Source organism: Etheostoma cragini, chromosome 15 (genome assembly GCF_013103735.1).
Source record: "Etheostoma cragini isolate CJK2018 chromosome 15, CSU_Ecrag_1.0, whole genome shotgun sequence".
Lineage (NCBI taxonomy): Eukaryota > Metazoa > Chordata > Actinopteri > Perciformes > Percidae > Etheostoma > Etheostoma cragini.
In genome coordinates, this window is record NC_048421.1 from 16,856,267 (window position 1) to 16,874,912 (window position 18,646).

Consider the following 18,646-nt stretch of genomic DNA (forward strand, 5'->3'; position numbering starts at 1 on the left):
AAGTGAAGAAAACACAACTAGAAAACATACATTTTTCTTTCGGCATTAGAAAGTAAGTTTTAAAGACAATTCCGTTGTGTACCTAAACACTTTCCCCTGCAGCGGTACACGCTTTACAGTATAGCCAGTCTTTGAGCCGGACAACCTGTGTTTTTAACACTGTCTATTATTTATCTATTAGGTTCAAATTCTTGTCCTTTCGTAATCATTGTTGATATTTAATACACATTTAGTATCTATCTATCTGTCTATCTATCTATCTATCTATCTATCTATCTATCTATCTATCTATCTATCTATCTATCTATCTGTCTATCTATCTATCTATCTATCTATCTATCTATCCTCCTTTGGTAATGAAGAACTGTAACTGTACTCTACAAGTAAAGTCAAACCAAATGCACACAAAATAATAGAACATCCGAATGATACTTTCAAAATAAAATATTCTCAATCGGCATGTAGTAGCACTGTGGCCACCAGAGGGAAGAAACACCACTTGACTAAAATTATATAAAAGAAATAGAAGTATATATATACAGTTGATTTGACAGTACAGTTGATATATACATGACATATACATAAATGGCCTTACTGAAGACAATATCAAGGCTGACAATGGTGAGTTCACTTATATATTATATAGTTCCAGGTGCTTGTTGCAGGTGTTAGAGGTGAGACCATTTTATTTTGCATCGGTTAGACCCTAGTGGGTGGCCTTGAATATGCCTTTAGTAAAAAAAAACTTCTTAGACTAATATTTCATTCACATTAAAAGTAAACAAGGTAAATGTACATGAGTGCCCTTTCCCACACATTTAGAATCAGCAGTATTTTACGAGTATGTTTTGCACCTTTGTAGTATGATGTGAATAATGATAATGACACCTGGATGGTAAATCGTCATTTTGCTGTAGGCTACATGCAACAAGTTACCTTTGTAATGAGACAGTATTTTCAGTACATTATGACAAAGGGAACATTGTGTCTACTTTACCAAATGTTTCAGGATTCCTTCGGATTCTTTAGTTAAGAAACTGACCAGAAGAAGAAGGCTGAGCTGGAGTTAGAATCATTAAACTATTCCTCTACCTTTCTGACAGGAATTTGCACTGTGCCTCTGCATGGTGACTACACAAACATTACTTCACAGGGACCGTATTCCACTTGTTGACTTGTTCTGCCTCTTATGGCTATTATCACTTTAATCACAGGATTCCACTGTGTTGTCATGGTATCTGCCTCGTATCCTTACAGATTTGATTATGGGATTGTTAAAACAGGATTACCGTTGGCAGGTTGCAGCTGGGCGTAAACTCTGCAACGTATAACAGCTGTCTAATTTTTGACATGGCATGTTCGGGCAAAGCCAAGTTTTACAAGTTCAGCAAAGCATGAGCGTGAACAAGTCTTCCTCAGGGGTCTGTGACTTCAAAGAACCTCTGCTTTAAACAACACACACACACACACACACACACACACACCGGATGTATCCTCCAGCTGTGGGGGCAGGCCTACTGAATTATCCTGAGGGAGTGTTGAGGGGGGGGAGAGGGGGTTTAAGACAAGCATGAGGGGATGAGTTTTCCTAATCTGGTCATGCTGCTTTGCACTTCTTTGTTAAATAGTAAAACATAGTTAACAGGCCAATTCACACACACACACACACACACACACACACACACACACACACACACACACACACACACACACACACACACACACACACACACACACACATTCAGACTGGGTGACTCAGCCATTGTCTGACTTACTAACTGTAGACACGCACACACATTAACAGACCCCCAAAAAACAAACCATTGCACACTTCATTAAGAGTTCTCCGAGGGAGGTGAAGCGAGTGAATGATAGAGAAAAAGAGAGCCGATCTTCAACAAGTGGTGAAGTAAAAAGAACAAGAGAATAAGTTTCCCGAAGCTGTTTTAGAGAGAGAGAGAGACCAGGAGAGAGGAAGGGAGGGTGTGAGGGAGGAGAAGGAGGGAAGAGGAGGAAAAGAAAGAAGCCAACTCATCTGACACAACAGTGGGCCAGAGAAAGGGGAAGAGCAGGAGCAGCACTGTCTAGAACGAGTGGAAAGTTGGAGAAGACAAGTAGAAGTGTATAGAAGACAAGACGGGGGAAAAGAAAGAGCCTCAGAGTCTGCACAAAGATTGAACCGGGTGAAAAAAAAGCTGCCACACAAAATAAGGAAAAGGGGGTTGAAGCAGAATTGGCCCCAACAGTTAGAGAGGTAAGCAACTGTGAGCGTCTTGTCAGCCTTCCATGGCTGTGGTCTTGCATTTCAGAGAGATCTGATAGAGGGATTGAGCTCCTATTTCTGCTCCATGTGTTCACTTGTTACTATATATTTCCTCTATGCAACGTGTGTGTGGTGAGTTACATCTGACAGATGAAACAGGGACAGGGGGAGGAGTGAGTGTGGGTGCAGTATCCAGGGGTGAAAGAGTTGGTTGGGTTGGTTGGAAGCTCCAGATGGGATCTCATAACTCAAACGGCGTTTAGTTTCCGTAAGTTTTTAACATGTAAGTTTAGAGTTTTAGATACTGAGAGGACTGGGTTTAACGGAAGTTACTGGATAGCTTCAGGACTTCTAAAAACTGGGGAACAAATTTCCTGCCCGACCTGCCAAGAGACTATAAAAAGTCTGGAGGACCCACGGTGGAATTAGATCTGTGCTGGTAGGTAGTGAGTTATGCAGTATACTCTGAGTTCAACTTACAGTACGGTGAAGTAGTAGACAAATTCAAGTACATAATACACATCTTACCACTTGCTTTTAACTAGCTCAATGTAGCTCAATGAAAGTCAGCAAGTTAGGAATGTGGTAAAATGTAGTTCTCAAAGCCAGTTGGAAGTTCCAAGCAGGCTTTTCTAACTTCAATTTGTTTTATTTTGTATCTTTTTGAAAGATTTTCAGACAAGAGTTATTTACATTTTTAGGATACAACAAAACTGGAGCCTGTCCCCTACAATTTAAATCGATTGGAACGTCTATAAAAGGATATTTGAAAGGCCTAAGGTGACATTGAAATGATTCCAGTAGATGTGGAGTTGCACAGCACGCCTTCTTTTGCACATAGACCGATCCTAATGCTTGTAAAGAGCATGGAATGAAATCTGAAAGGCATGCAAGTCTGCCAAGACTGTTACTGGCTTGTGTACTAGCAGGGTAAATCTCATATAGGCTACGGTTGGGAATGCATTCACACAAGTAGCCTGTGTCTGGTTTTTGATAGGCAGAGACAGCAGAGCTCCCCCACCCCCATGCTCCTCTGAAAACACAGATACTGTCCTACCCAGAAGAGAGCCAGCCCGCAAGGGGACAGGAAGTCCAGGTCAAGGGTTAAGAGGGAGGCAGTTCATTATTTTTCTGACCTCCTGCAGAACTCAGGGTTGTGTAATCTTGAGAACTCAGCGGCAAAGACACGACAGAAGCACGCCGAGGAAGAATCAGGCAGGGAGAGGCATGACAGTATACTCTTAGTGGAGCATGTGACGATGCCCCGTGAACAGCAGGATGTGGAGAGAAATCATTGAATCTAATTGTGTGTCTAACGGAGCCATGGGGAAAGATGGCTGCAGGGAGGAGAAGCAGGAAAGACATGCAGGCTGAATCTGGATGGAGTTCAGCTCCGGGTTTAAAACACCACAAGGGAAACCTGATGGAAAAGTTTCTTTTTTGGAAGTGGAACCAGACAAGCATAAAGTAACATCTGACTGAACTTCATATGTATTGCACAGTGTGCCCGTGTTTTGAAAGAGAGCGTGTGTTGCCATTTAGAACCCTGTTTATTTTAGGGTAGCTCAGGTTTCAAAGCTGGGATTTCTGGGAGAGGGTACTCCATGCACACTGACGTTGTTACGGCTGATCCACTGTACACTTCCTGGGTTCAAACTTACTGTACAGTACATGTCAAACTTCCAACAACAACTCTTCAATGGGCTTACAGAGACTCCATTATACGATTCAGTCTCTGACACATTACACCTGCTATCATTAGTCATTTATCTGAATGGTCTCATGTCATAGACCCTGGAATTGAAACAATGCACATTAGAGCAGTGATGACCAACCAGAGGTACTTGTTCCCCAGCAGGTACTTCTGCAACCGAATACATATGGCAACAGCCACTGTTATCCACGTTTTTCATTAACTTAAATATCCACTTTAAAAGCACTTCAAATTAGAAATACAGGAGTGTGTGAGTTTATCTGACAGGGATGTTGGGCTCGTATCACAGGAGAAGGTTGAGAGGACATGATTTCCAAATGGACATGTGGTTCTCCACTGGAGGGATTTTTTTGCTGGTGGTATTGAACTGAATTATAAAACTGTTAAATAAATGTAGGTACGCGTTTGTTACCTACACATAGAAGGCAATTAACCCTTGTGTTGTCTTCCAATCAAACCTGAAAATCAACACTTTTGTGTTTTTGTCGATGGTTTTAACTTTTCGTATGTTTTTGTCCCTTATTTCATCACTTTTGATGCTTTTGTTCGATGTTTGTCACGCTATTGACTTTAGTTTTACAGTTATTTTTGGAATTTATGGTCAAACTAACCTCATTTATAGGAAGTTAGACCTAATGTTTGAGTTAGGAAAGCAGAAATTAGGAATTATTTAGAGTAAAATTAAAGGAATGTATGTTGATGGATAGTCACAGACAGGAATATGTCAACTTTTACTCAATACTTTTTCAAAACCACTCAATTTCTTTTTTCAAACACTATAAAATTGAACAAGAGGAATGAAAGTAGAGATTTGTACTTGCCAAAGAGTGTTGTGTGGAATCAATCAGGTTATTTTGGGTAATTACAATTGGGTAGTTAAAAAGAACATTGACATAGGAAAAGGGGTCAATTTGACCCAAGGACAACGTGAGGGTTAGAGAACGGTCAGATTGAATGTAAAATAATCTGAACTAATCATATACTCTTTACTCTCTCAGAAAACAGGATGTCGACGCTACCATCAGAAAACAGCATTGACAATGCCTGCAGTCGCAGCTTCTGGATGGTAAGACTGAGTGTGTCTTGGGTGTGTGTGTCTCTGTCTGTTTGTCTTCCGAGAGAGAGAAAAAGACAGATCCACAAAATAGCTTTTCCCCTGCAAGTCTCAATGACCTTCCTTTCAAAACAGACTAAATTGTATTGTCTTTCAGGCTGCGTATCAGTGCATACAAGGCCGTGCTTTCATATTTAAATGTGAATAGGAACCACTGTGCAGGCGGATTGGCCTTGCTTGGGTTAACCGCGCTCCGGGAAGGTTTTTGTGATAGTGCTCAGCTCATTAGGTATTTGATTGTCTATGTTTGCTCGACACAGTACACTGTGTGGCACAGAGGTCACATCTCTTCGGATCCAGGACCCGTTTTTTTCCATTTTCAATGCAACATCATTATTCTGGTTAAAGCACACTCCTGCATGCTGTTTTTATTTGTAGTGTCTCCTGCTGTTCCCTCTGTTGTTAGTCTGTGCTAAGCCGAGACATGTGAGTGGTACTGATCTGCTCATCTAGTTCTCACAAGAAAGCTAATAAACCCATTTCCAAAAATTTCAAAGTATTCTCTTAAATAGGATCTCGACCATGTTGTATAAAGCAACAGTCAATGAAAGATACCACATATTTCAGAATGTAGTAAGTCAGTGACCCACACAGTGAACTTTCCTTGCAGAGCAAAGACTGTAGAGTGCAAAACCAGTACCAAGTTCATGTCAAGTACAATTTTGTTTGTTTAGCCCAATGTCACAAATCGGGTGTGTTATAATATGTGCCGCATATGCCACCCTCTGTTCTTTAAACTCTGACTTCGGATAAGGAAAAACTCAAACAAAACCCATTTAAGGGGGGGGGGGGGGAGGAGCAAGTGAGGAGGGATCACTCTCCCTGGACAGACAGACAAGACGAAGATGTTGAATGTACAGAATAAACCAACATAATGAAATTACGGTACAGTCCCATCCAGATCCAGATCCATATGACAAAATGATACCATGAGAGCAGTATCTCTCACAAGATGTTATTACAAGAGATGAGGGCTTTCACTCATAGCTCAGACCTAGACAAAATAAAGAATAGAGGTAAAAATACATCATTGTAAAATAAAAAGGTGACACAGTAAATATATAGTGATTGCATATATCACTTTTCATCAATAAACAATAATTCCCACAGTGTCACCAGTAATGCTTTCAGTGCAGTATTTCATTGAGTAATTCACAAGACATAATAACACGTGATGAATTACACTGACAGTAAAGTGTATCATACATTTTAAGAAATGATTCAGCACCCGTAACCAACATCAAACTTGTCTTGAACTGCTCTGCCCCAGGCTCCTAGAGTGGAATTACAACTTCCGTGTCTGTCACGTTACGTCCACTGAAAAGATAATGGTTTGGCAATATTAGGCCTTTATTTCTATAGGACAGCTTTGACTTGAAATGGGGGAGAGAGGAGGAATGACATGCAGTAAAGGGCCGCGGGTCGGACTCATAACCTCTATATATGTCCTCTATATATGGGCGTCTGTTCTACCAAGTGAGCAAACCAGAATCCCAAAAGAAAAAAGATGCGTCTGTAGATCAGGGGATACACATTTTTAAACGTCACTACTCCACAAAATGACTCGTTTCACTATCAGAATTTGGTCCATTCAGTGCTATAACGCCTGGAAAGTCTGGAACAGCCGTGCAATTAAAGCATTTATTCCCCATTCAAGTTAGCAGGCCGCTATAGATCACCCAGGTATTTTTATTCACAGAAGTGATACTTTTTTTGGCTTAATGCAGTGCATTGAACTCTCATATATTTGAACGGGGCTCCGCCTCAAACGCTGTGTACAGTTGTTGTAATTCATCCATGCTCTGCACTCTGTTTACAGGACACAGTTGTGTTTTGTCACAATGTTTTAAAGCTGTAAACACTTCTGACATTCAAAGTGCCTGACTATCTAATTTGAGTGTGCTACCGCTTTAATACTGGCTTGTCTCCCGCTGGCCTCAATGTGCTGTACCACTTTCATCTCTCCTCTCCTGTAATTTTGGCAGCCTCCTGTTGTGTTGGATGTGTTTCCAGGCCAGTTCTGGTCTGTGTCATCCTGCCGCCGTGCTCAAGGGCCGTCTGTCATTATACTGCAACTTAAGCTCTTTTGTTTTGGATTTGCAAAGTCACCACCACTTACAGATATTTGCAAACACGGTGCATTCTATAGAATATACAAGTGTACTATTCATAGTAATACACATGCTGCAGTGATGCCTCGGACTCAGCCCTGGGCCCATATTACACTACTACTGTCCTTTTTACTCACTACTGATCATATAGAGGCATTCTGTGAACCATGTCTCTAAACACGTCCTTTTGCTGTTTCCAAGTAAAAAATTTTTTTTGTGTTTTTTATTTTGTATCTCTGACTCAGACATAGCCTCTTCATTTTTTTCAAGAAAAGAATTTCTGTCTGTTCTTTAAATCTGTTGAATGCTTTGAAGTGTCTCATGAAATGGATCCATTTTGTTTTGAATTGATCTATATTTGGTTTAAAGCACTTTGGAAGGACATACATACACTACTGGTCATAAGTTTGGGGTCACTTAGAAATTTCCAGTGCACTCCATTGTAGACAAAATACCAGCCAAGATCAGTTGCATTCCTTTTTGTAACCAGGGCAGCAGTTTTCATATTACATTATGTGCTTACATAATTTCAAAAAACTTCTCCAATGTTTTCTCAGTTAGTTTTTTAAAAATGATATCAGATTAGTGAACAGAATGAGCCTTTGGCACATTGGATGAATGGTTGCCGATAATGGGCAATGTAGATATTGCATTAAAGATCAGCCACCCACTCAGATCAGTTGGTATTCTGTCTATAATGGAGTGGCATGCAAATGTGTAACCCCAAACTTTTGACCGGTAGTGTGTAACAAAGCTGGCATGCATGTGTATTAAATTTCTAGTATTTTTCCTTCCATTATTTTAATACTGCTACAACTATGCTGTTACAACTCATACAAATCACTCAATCAAATCAATAATACACTGCTGTCATTGTTTCTGCCACCACTTGTGCTATACCTGCTACTAGTGCTAGACTATATCAATAGTTTTACTGCAACCATTAGTAGCTTGAAACTGTTGCTGATGCTGTGCTATATTGCGCATGGTTCTCACCCCTCTTTCTGTGCACCGACATGCTTTATACTCTAGAATAGGATCCATTACATTCATGAAATGTGATTTTTCAGTGGAGGACCGTGGCCATTTTCTTTTATACTGCGTTTTGTTGCTGGGACAGATTCTCTGGTAGCGGATTTTAATCTGCCACAGAGATTGGCCAACTGGGTCTCTGCAGCATTGCCGTTGGCCTCAAACTGGATTCCTCAGCTGTTTCTAGTTAATTCTCAGACGAGTGAGGAGAGTCTGTACAAACCACAACAGAGGCAGAAAGAAATAAAGTAAGGAAAAAGGAGAGAGAGAGAGAAACAGGGGGGCCACTGATAAGAATCACACCAATTGATACGGATTAAAGTAAAGAAAACCAGTGTTTCATTAAAAGCACAAAACTGTCATGCATTCTGTGAAGGTTGTTAGTATGAAAGTGAATCACTTTTACAGCTGTAGGTCAAGGTTTTCATACATAATGTATTGTAACTTCTAAGTATTTTAAATTACTTGATGACCAGGTTGACACACCAGCCAGCAAGATAAAGCAAAAAATATGTGTTTAAAAGTGATGTCTTTAAAAGTGTGAATGGACACAAAAATTATTCATATAGGAAATACGCTATCATATACCTTAACAATGCATTTACAAAAAAGCAGAAAATATGCAATATTGAATTGAGAAACGTTAAACTTTATTTTGAGTGCAGATGTCTTACATATTTGATTAATCTATCTAAAGCTACCTGCAGCAAAAAACCTACTGCATACTTGTCTGTTAGCATTAACGACATGCTTTGACATAGAGACTTCTTGCTGCTGACCTTTCTGATGCACAATTTAATTAAAGACTTATAAAGAGTCCCATTAGGATCAAAGAACTTGTCAACTAGTTGTGAAAAAACAACTAGTGTAGAAAAAAATTGGTTGCATACTTTGACAAAAGCTCTGCTCGTAGTTGAGAGTGAACAACTCTGAGGAGTGAAATAATATCACCTTGCAGAGAATTTTGCCAATAAAAGGAAAAAAGAGCATTGTGGCATTCAATATCAAAAAGCATCAAGGAACTTTTAAAAGCTGTGCCATAAGTGTGTATAGTCTATATGAAAAGCATCGGGACGGTGTTTGCATCACTTATAAGACATAATTAGACCCGTTTGACAATGTTAAACATCTTCCATGACAAAGTTCTGCTTACTTATTATGAATTAATCTAATGGTGTTTACAATATATGCATTGCCTCAGATGACTTAACACAACATGACAACATATATGGTGCCCAGAAACTTTCAACCAGCTGTCTAAATGTGTCAATGACAAACAGATAGGGTCTGACGGAAAGTGAAAAAGAGAGTAGGAGTGAGCGCTGAGTAGGAGCCGACGGCAGCTGCCAGGAAAATTGCAGCAAGATTTCCAAATACCACATCCACAAACAACACATTTGCCTCAGATATGTTATTACTTTCAGGGTCTTGCCTTCTGCTACCCTCTTGTCCTCCCTCATGTCTACTGACCACACCCAGCATTAAAGTTTACCACAGGAAACCTAACGCCAGTAAAGAGTTACTTCTGGCACCTGGCGGTTGACCTTAGATGGCTGCAGCAGTGTCACAGTTGTAAAAGGAGATGAAGATGCAGACTGGACCTTATTAAAACGAACTGACCAGGGAATGTGATACAGACCAATAGTGACTGTTTTATGTTCAACAGGCTGCAGTTGTCATAGAAGAAGGGTATACTTAATGACCTATTAATAATTCCATTAAGCTGTGCTGGGAGTTCAAACACAAGACTTTAACCCAGGATAGTGGGAATCATGTTCAGTGTGTTTCCTAAAGCCACTTTTTCTTTAACCATCCCGTTATTCTCACATATCAAGCGGAAGCCCACCCATGATCTTTTCCTAAACTAAATCGGCCTGTTCCTGCGTGTCACAAAAGCGTAAGCGTCAAAGGGGCGCCAATTGTCCCGACCAAGCATGTTTAGATAGGACGCCAATAGGACACCAAAGGACGACAATAGTCCCAACCAAGCGCATTGAGATAGGACGCCTATGGGACACCAATAGTCCCGACCAAGTGCATTTAGATAAGACACTAAAGGAGACTTTTAGCGGCATTAAAAAAACGCAGAAGGCACCTGACCAAGCATCCTACAGTATTTTACAAGATGGGAAATGAAAATATGCTGGAAATATGCTTATTCAGTTTCTTGTTGAGTGTTTGATGAAAAGATCAATATCACTCTCATATCTGAACAGTAAATATGTAACTGGAGCCGACAGCCTGTCAGATTAGCTTATTATAAAGAATGGAAACAGAGAACAGTTGCCAGACTTCCTGAAAAGACCACAGAAAGTTAACATAACCTCACATAAAAATTTTTCACTTCAGTTTTTGTAGGGATCACACACACAAGATGTGCCATGGTGTTCCTCAAGGCTCTGTGCTTGGACCAATTCTATTTAGGTTCTTTCTGAAGTTTTTGCCTGTTAAAAAGAAGTTCTCCTCACCCCTGTCACACCAAATTCATGCTCTTGTGGAAATTGTTAGGTTTCTGTAAATTATAGAATAAAATGTCAAGAGATAATGTCTGTTACAATATGATACTATAAATATAAAAATTAATTGATTAAATTAGAAATTATAATAAAGGGACTACTGCCTCTGATTATAGCAGTACATTATTTTGTAGTAATTATAGTAGTGGTGGCAGTTGTGGTTGTAATAGCAGTACATGTAGTACTTTATTTCAATTATTATTATATTATTAGTAGAAATGAGTCAAGGTACTGACATTAATTAAAAAAAGTGTACGTAGTAGTAGTAGTATAAGTAGCAGTAGCAGCAGCTGTAGACAAGAGTAGAGGAGTCATGCTGGCTTGAACAGCTTCAGTGTTTCTAAATTAATTTGTCTGAATCAGTTTATTGCGGCATGTTGTTAGCAATAAACTTCCCAGCTACTCCGCCAGGATTAAACTGCGAGCAGATGTACAATTTTGTATTCACTGGCATTTAAATTTAAAAAGGTAAAACTACAAAGAAAAATTAAAAGACTGTTTTGAACATTGGCAAAACGTCTTTTGGCTTTTTTTTCAATCCGCCCCAAAATGATTATACTGTTGGATATTAATATCAGGATTTAAAGCACTAAGTCCCTTAAATCTCCTGTTTATTTTGTGTGAACAGTAGATCTTCCTCTCTCTTTGTGTCCTGGCAGCCTGGGAACTATCAGCCCACTGTGAAGCGAACAGAAGATGCCTTCCAGGCCTGTAATGACATAGTGGCATGTTTCCAAGAGAGAGCTCGCGTGGAGAGGCAGTACGCTCAGCAGCTCAGTGAATGGAGCAACAAGTGGAAGCCAGTAGTGGACTCCAGTAAGTACTGTAGCTGCAACCCTAGATTTTGTCTAAACAGCATGTAAAATGTTATCATATAACATGATGAGAGATTGCAATAGATACCTTCTAGTTTTGATTTGTACTTAAATGCATCCAAATTGTTTCTTAAGTACATGGAACATTGAGTAATTTGTGATTCCCTGGTCTTCATCCTTCTCTCTCAGGTCCTTTATATGGATCTCTTCTGAAGGCTTGGCAGTGTTTTCTGTCCTCTGCTGACCGGCTTGCCTCTTTACACGCCTCCATCTGCCGCTCGTTAGTGTCGGAGGATGGAGACCGGGTCAGGACCTGGCAGAAAGACACCTTCCACAAGAAGTTATTTGGAGGCTTTAAGGAGTCCCAGGACATTGAGACGGGCTTCACGCGTGCTCAGAAGCCGTGGGCCAAACGGCTTAAAAAGGTCGGAATTTTTTAGATTCAAAAGCAGGTTCAGTGTTATACTAATGATTTAAAACTCTAGTCTGAAATTATGATATCAAAAAAAGAATTCAGGCTTCACTTCTGGATGACAGAGCCACATTTAAAGATGTAAATTCCCAATAAACCTGCAGTGCACCTATCTACCGTCTGTTACAGCCCATACAGTATATCTGCTCTGTAGACTGTCCTGTGTTCTCCAAAGAGGAAAAAAATGATTGTGCCCCCTAGTTTGGCATCAGTTTGACGGAAGTACTGTTAGGACAAAAGACAAAAATAAAAATGTACAATTTAAAGTGAGAATAATTGCATCAATGTGTGCGTAAAGTTGCAGCTGCTGACCCTGTTGTCAAAGAGGAAATTACTGACATACAATACTCTATGTATACTAAAATAAACGTTACACATAACAGCACTATCTGGAAAATGAAATACTTTCAAAAACTTTATCTTAATTACATTAAATCATATCATGTAACGATTAAATAATTACCATACATTCACAATCTGTGCTTTTCTAGGATTTGAGAGCAGAAAAGGACAAGAAAACATCTATCAAAGGCAGAATTTCACATTTTCTTAGAGAATCAATACTTTATATATGCAACATCACAAATGGTTACTCATTGTGTAAATAGCCTCGATTCAGTCTCAAGTCTATATTTAGACCAGAGAACTGATGATTAGAACTAATGCACCATCATTTTATTCTTGGTATCAGCAACACGCTGTTCAAAGCAAGGTGCATCACAGTTTTCCAAACTATCTTCACAGGTTGAATTGCTTTTGAACGGTTGAGATTGTTTATGGTGTCACAAAAACTCAAACATGTAGACAGACACACCTTCCTTTGTCCTGAATTTTCCTTATCCATCCACAGCTTTAGATAATAAGTTGTGTTTTGGTTCGTCAACAGCTGGATAAAGCCAGAAGGGCGTACCACAAAGTGAGCCGTAAGGAGCAGGCAGCCAGGGAAAGAGAGGAACATGCTCAGGGGAACCCGGATGTTGCCATCGACAAACAGAAGAAGATCCTGGAGGAGAGAGAGCTGGCTCAACAGGAGGCAGAGAAGGTAAGCAACATGCTATTTTATTATTGGAATGAGACAATAATCTCTTACAGTATTGTCAGAGCATGGAACACAAGACAAAGGTTAGTTTGCAATATACACTGTGATGGGAAACTGCTGTCTGCTTGTTTCTTTTAGTCAGTATCTTACATGCCTTTTTTCTCAAGACAAAGTTCTCATGAGAGCTCAGGATCTTCTGATGACATTCAGGTGGCCAACATTGCAGTCAGGAATTGGCATGATCAAACACAAGGGGACATTAACACAATTACTCTTTAAGTCCTTTAGTTGTTTGTATCTGCACACACACAAGTTCACAATGACGCAACACACCTTCCCACCACCTGTTTAAGACTATTTCACGGACCAACAGTCTGTGTTGCCAAGAAACCTACAAGCAATGCCAACAAAATGTCATATTAGTGTTCAAGCATGTTCCTTGTAAGTGTTCCTTACTTGTCAATAAACCTATTTCTAATTTCTGAAAAGGCATGGAAGAACAAGCAAAAATGAATGTAAACTATTCAGTGTAGTGGGAGGAAAAGGTGGTTTGTGTGGAACATTTTAATTCAGATTTCAAGTGAATTTCCAAAATTGAGCAAATTTGTTTTATTTCAGTTCTTTTAGATATAATATGGTGCTTGTTTCGAATTTTCAAACTCATGCATTCAAAATTAGTTGTCAGTCTAGTTTTAGTTTAACCTTTGTCTCGAGTTAGGGTTTTGGTACGACTATGTTACAATGAGAGCCAATGGATACCTGAGCATTGTGTGAAAGTGTGTCTAAATGTTTACAGGTTCGGGCCCGCTATGAAAAAGTCTTTGAGGAGGTGAACCGCTACGCTCCACGCTACATGGAGGAGATGGAGTCCATATTTGACCAATCGCAGGATGAGGAGCGCAAGAGGATTGTCTTCCTCAAGCAAGCCTTCCTCTCCATTCACAAACACCTGGACATCACCAACAACGAGAGGTGAACCACAGGGATTTGCATGTATATGTTGGTTGTTAAGCTGTTGTAAGTTACTGTATGTGCTAAATGTGACGCATATCAATGTGTGTGGTGATAAAACTGCTGTTTATTTAACGCTAAGCATGTAATTGAGCCCTTATTAAAAGTTGTTCCACTACAAAGGGCATATGAGTGTTCTCAATAAAGGAAATCACAGTAAAGACAGCAACTTAATCACTTTATGAAATATGCAGAGGCCACAGGGGGATATAGGGTAGATGAGAGAATTATATACTCTACTAATCTGCTTAAGTTTTGGGTACCACTTTGCTTAAAATGCCCTGAACGGCAGAACAAGTTGATTATGTGCCAATTACACGTTTCAATACACTAAGGTTCCAGTATGAGCATCAGCTGATTAAATTGAGACGAATACCCTGCTATTAAATATACAGCTTCCCCAAAAAATATTCATCCTACCACATTCCTGTATGTTGTGTTGATGGCTCATTGTAAAACCTTATGAGCACCACATATGGTAGATTGTCACGAGTTTTCTGTATTAGGCTGATTGGCTGATATTTTTATGCAGAAAATAGCATTGTTGACAAACAGCAGAAACGTGAAGCATATTTAACAGAAGGTTTGCAAATTCTTAATTGAGTTTCTTTTTTTTGTGTCACTTAACACCTGTGTTTGGAGAGTCAACATATTCACCATTAGAGTGTAAAGTGGGCAGCATTCTTTTTTAAACTAGATTGAACTAATGCTGCTGGTTTATGCCAATCTCTTTAAATGTAAGTTTAAGTGCAATCCAATGAAAGGGTTTGAAGTGGGTGTTGAAGAGTAAAAGTGGAAATGTTAATAGAATGAGTTGAAGTGTAACATTGGAAATTTTGCAGGTTTAAGCCCTGTGGGCCAGAGGTAAAGGTGCAGTAGGTAAGACTTATAAAACTAACTTTCTGTCATATTTGCTGAAATTGACCCTATGTTTGAGTAGAACTACATGAAGCAGGTTAAAAAAAAAACTATGGCACCACCCACAGCCTGAAGTGCAATTTGCAAAAATCCACCGCCCCCTTTTCAGATGCACCAATCAGGGCCAAGGGGTGTCTTTAACTGCTTGTCAATCACAATCAAATTTTTTGGCTAAGTCCTGGAGCTTTGCAATCCTACCTACAGCGCCTTTAAAATGTAAGTTTGTTTGCAAATGCTGAAAGAGCTAACAGTTTTATAGCAAGAGCTGAAAGCAATTGAAAAGCAGTTAAAATGTCAGTCAACAAGGTGGGGCCTGGAGGTGTGGCCTTGACCGTCTGCCACTTTGCTCGTTTGAAAGCCATGATCTCTCTCTCTAATGAGTGGGCCAAATTCTATGGGCAGGCAAAGCAGAGAAAGGGGAGGTAACCTTGCTACTAATGACCTCTAAAGGGGCAAGATTCCAAATCAGCCCATCTGAGCTTTCATTTTCTCAAAAGGCAGAGCAGGATACCCACGGCTCGGTTTACGGACCATAGGCAGGCTGGGGGAACTCATAGTAATGTTGAAAAACCTCCGAATGTGAAATTTTCATGCCAAGTTTTCTTGCCATGGGACCTTTAATGTGTGTGCAGTGTAAATATTTCATGCTTCAGTTGATATGTACACAGTGACAGCAGTTAAACTTTCAGTTAAAAAGTAAGAATTAGTTGAATTGTCACTCGCTATGTAGAGGCTGGAAGCAGTTAAAATTTAAGTTGAAGTTTTTTTTTAATAGGTAATGGGTAACAGCTCTGTATTGTTTGGATCAGTACATCTAGTGCAGCTCTGCATTGGTTTGTCTCCGCTAAAATATGTATCAATCTCAATTTAAGTTCTCTTATTTATTCTCCACTACTCATTTAGCGTGAGGGCCGTGTACAATGAACTCCACAACACACTGATGGCCATTGATGAGCATGAGGATCTTCGCTGGTGGAAAAACACCTACGGGCCCGGCATGCCCACCGACTGGCCTCACTTTCAGGTACCTACGTTTTTGTCCATTTCCAACCGTTTCTATTACCCAAATCGATGCAAAGTACAACTCTTTCCATTCTGTTTTTTAGGAATGGGTTCCTGAGAAGAAAACCAAAAAAGGGAAGAAAGAAGTGGAAAAGAAAGGAACAATAGAGAGGAGGTGAGTACCTATACCCAAAGGAAATTGTTCTATGCAAGTTTGTGTTTTTACTGTGATCTGATCTGAGCTGTTGGTGTTTGGCTGATCAAATCTGTCTCTCTGTCTCTTCTTTTTTCCTTTCTGTCTCTTTCTCTTCCTCTAGTGTAATGATTGGAGGAGTGAGAGTAAGAGCTCTGTATGATTATGTTGGCCAGGAGACAGATGAGCTCTCATTTAAAGCAGGTAAACACGCATTGACTGGTTACGACTTCTAAAATGTGAATAGTTGTCTACTGTAATGATATATTTAATGTCTTTGGGACGAAACAAGCAATCAGAAGACATCGACCTGAGCATTGGGACACTTTGATGTCATTGTTTAAAAGAACAAACCATTATTTGAGATAACAATCAGCAGTTTAATCGAGAGAGGGAAATTAAGTAATTGTTACCCTAATTTTTTAATTCCGTCTCCCTGCAGGTGAGGAGTTTTTGAAGATCGAGGATGAGGATGATCAGGGCTGGTGTCGGGGAATGAAGGATGGCGGGTGTGAGGGGCTTTACCCAGCCAACTATGTTGAGGTGGTGTAGTGCATCTAAACAAAAAATGAAAAGATCTTGTTACATCATGTGCTTCGTTTCAATGTGGAAGTCACAACCTGGTTTAACGACTAGATGTCAAAAACATAAAACCAATGCTGTAAAGAAAAACGCTAAGTAGTTGTTAGCCAAAGATCTGGTCTGTGATGAGTGTATGACCTGTAGCGCAGTTAGCACAGTGGATATTTAAGCATACAGAGATTTTTTTTTTTTTTAACTATCCAGGTTGTGTAACCGCTTGAAGGATTTTGAGAAATGTGTTAATATATACAGTATGCACAGACAACTTGTATTGAAGCCACATAATAAACAATGCTTTAATAAAAACATGCTCTTATATAATGAGCCATTTGGTGCTGAAATTGCATTACAGGACAGCTATTTTCCTTAAGCTGTCTTTTTTTATTTATTTTGCACCTCAACACATTTCTATTAAAATGCTCACAAAGCCTCTCAACATATGAAGAAAGTGACGCTAGTACTGTGATTAGAATGAATCCAAAGCAGAAGTGGAGTCAGCTTTATGGAAGTAGATAATCTGTTTTCTCTTCTGTTCTTTTGTGGTTGAAAGGAACAAGTCAACATTTAGGAATATGGTTGTTTGCTCTCAAATACACAATGAAACGGGAAGATTGACATTAGTTTCATCTCTGTGTCAGGTACAGGGAGAAGTGCTAGCCCAGCAGCATCAACACACATTCCAGGAATGTCTTATTTTGTATCTTGTTCAGCTAAAGCAACTAAAATAAATACATTAACACGTGATGTCATGACACACACGTGAAAGGTTTCCTAACTGCCAAACGGACCCTTAGACTGCATGCAACATCTCAGAAGTCCTTGTAAAGAAAAGTTATAAAGAAGCCTTTCATATGTTGGAAGAGTCCGTGGTATAAGGACTCAGAGGTACTTAAATTGAGGAAACGGTACCCCACTTTAGGTTGTGGGCTTCTTTGCCTCCACTCAATTCATTGTGTTCTTATAGTAGGGCATCTTGTTGTACATTCTCACTGACAATATGTGTTCGGGTTGTTCTATGTTCATTACGTAAAGAAAACGCATTGTAAATGCAGTCCATAACCAGTTATTTTTTATTTTTAATGGAGCGAGGCTAGTAGCTTCTCCCTGTTTCCAGTCTTTGGACAAAAACAAGAGGCATTATCTTCGAACATTTTAAAACGATCCAAAATGTTGATGGCCAAACTTATCAAAATTCTTTTGGATCATGTTAGCATCAAGATGTTTTTCCCAAACGGGGCCCAGGTCAGAACATGTCCCAGGCGTAAAGCTATTTCTGCACAGCGTGTTCAGCGATGAAACTGATATTGCTGATGCTCATCACATTCTCAGTTTGACGCCAAACATTCAAATTTCTTAGCATGTCAGACTGTTCCTTTAAGATAAATATGTACTGAGGAACATGGTTTTCCAGTCTCTGTGTAATCATCTGTATGTATGACGCTTGTCAAGAGCATCTTAACCAAAGTAAGGAAACGGCTTCCAGAAACTGTTGGGATTGCCTTCCACTTGTCTTTAACCTTCTACATATCCGTGTATGTGCTGCGTGTCTTTGTCATGTAAAAATATGCATTTGTCCCCGAAAAAACGTTTTATCAAACTGCCTGCCTTTTGAAAATAAAATTTGAAACTGTTAAAGACACAATATAAATGTTATTGAATTTAGGATGAAAGAATGAACGTGTGGGAGGGTGTGTGTGTGTGTGCGTGTATATGTGTGTGTGTGTGTGTGAGAGAGAAACGTTGTATGTATGTTTTGAGAGTGTGAATCACTATACATGCCATCATCCTCTGGAAGTCCTGAAGTCTTGGATGTTATTACACAGACACACACACACACACACACACACACACACACACACACACG

At 39.6% G+C, this 18,646-nt stretch overlaps 1 protein-coding gene across 4 annotated transcripts; it reads left to right on the plus strand.

The window, feature by feature from the left end:
* The first annotated feature begins 1,984 nt into the window (after positions 1 to 1,984).
* On the plus strand, positions 1,985 to 16,866 carry si:ch211-51c14.1 (protein kinase C and casein kinase substrate in neurons protein 3). 4 transcript variants are annotated; one of them, XM_034893442.1, is made up of 10 exons: positions 1,985 to 2,254; positions 4,976 to 5,043; positions 11,410 to 11,566; positions 11,755 to 11,990; positions 12,924 to 13,079; positions 13,873 to 14,048; positions 15,909 to 16,029; positions 16,112 to 16,182; positions 16,325 to 16,404; positions 16,643 to 16,866. In XM_034893442.1, exons 2-10 carry the CDS (start codon positions 4,984 to 4,986, stop codon positions 16,750 to 16,752), a joined length of 1,167 nt encoding a protein of 388 aa, XP_034749333.1. In that variant the 5' UTR covers positions 1,985 to 2,254; positions 4,976 to 4,983; the 3' UTR covers positions 16,753 to 16,866. The 4 variants fall into 4 exon arrangements, with proteins under 4 accessions (XP_034749333.1, XP_034749336.1, XP_034749335.1 ...); XM_034893445.1 differs by lacking the exon at positions 1,985 to 2,254 and adding an exon at positions 2,384 to 2,714; XM_034893444.1 differs by lacking the exon at positions 1,985 to 2,254 and adding an exon at positions 2,384 to 2,709.
* Positions 16,867 to 18,646: the final 1,780 nt, after the last annotated feature.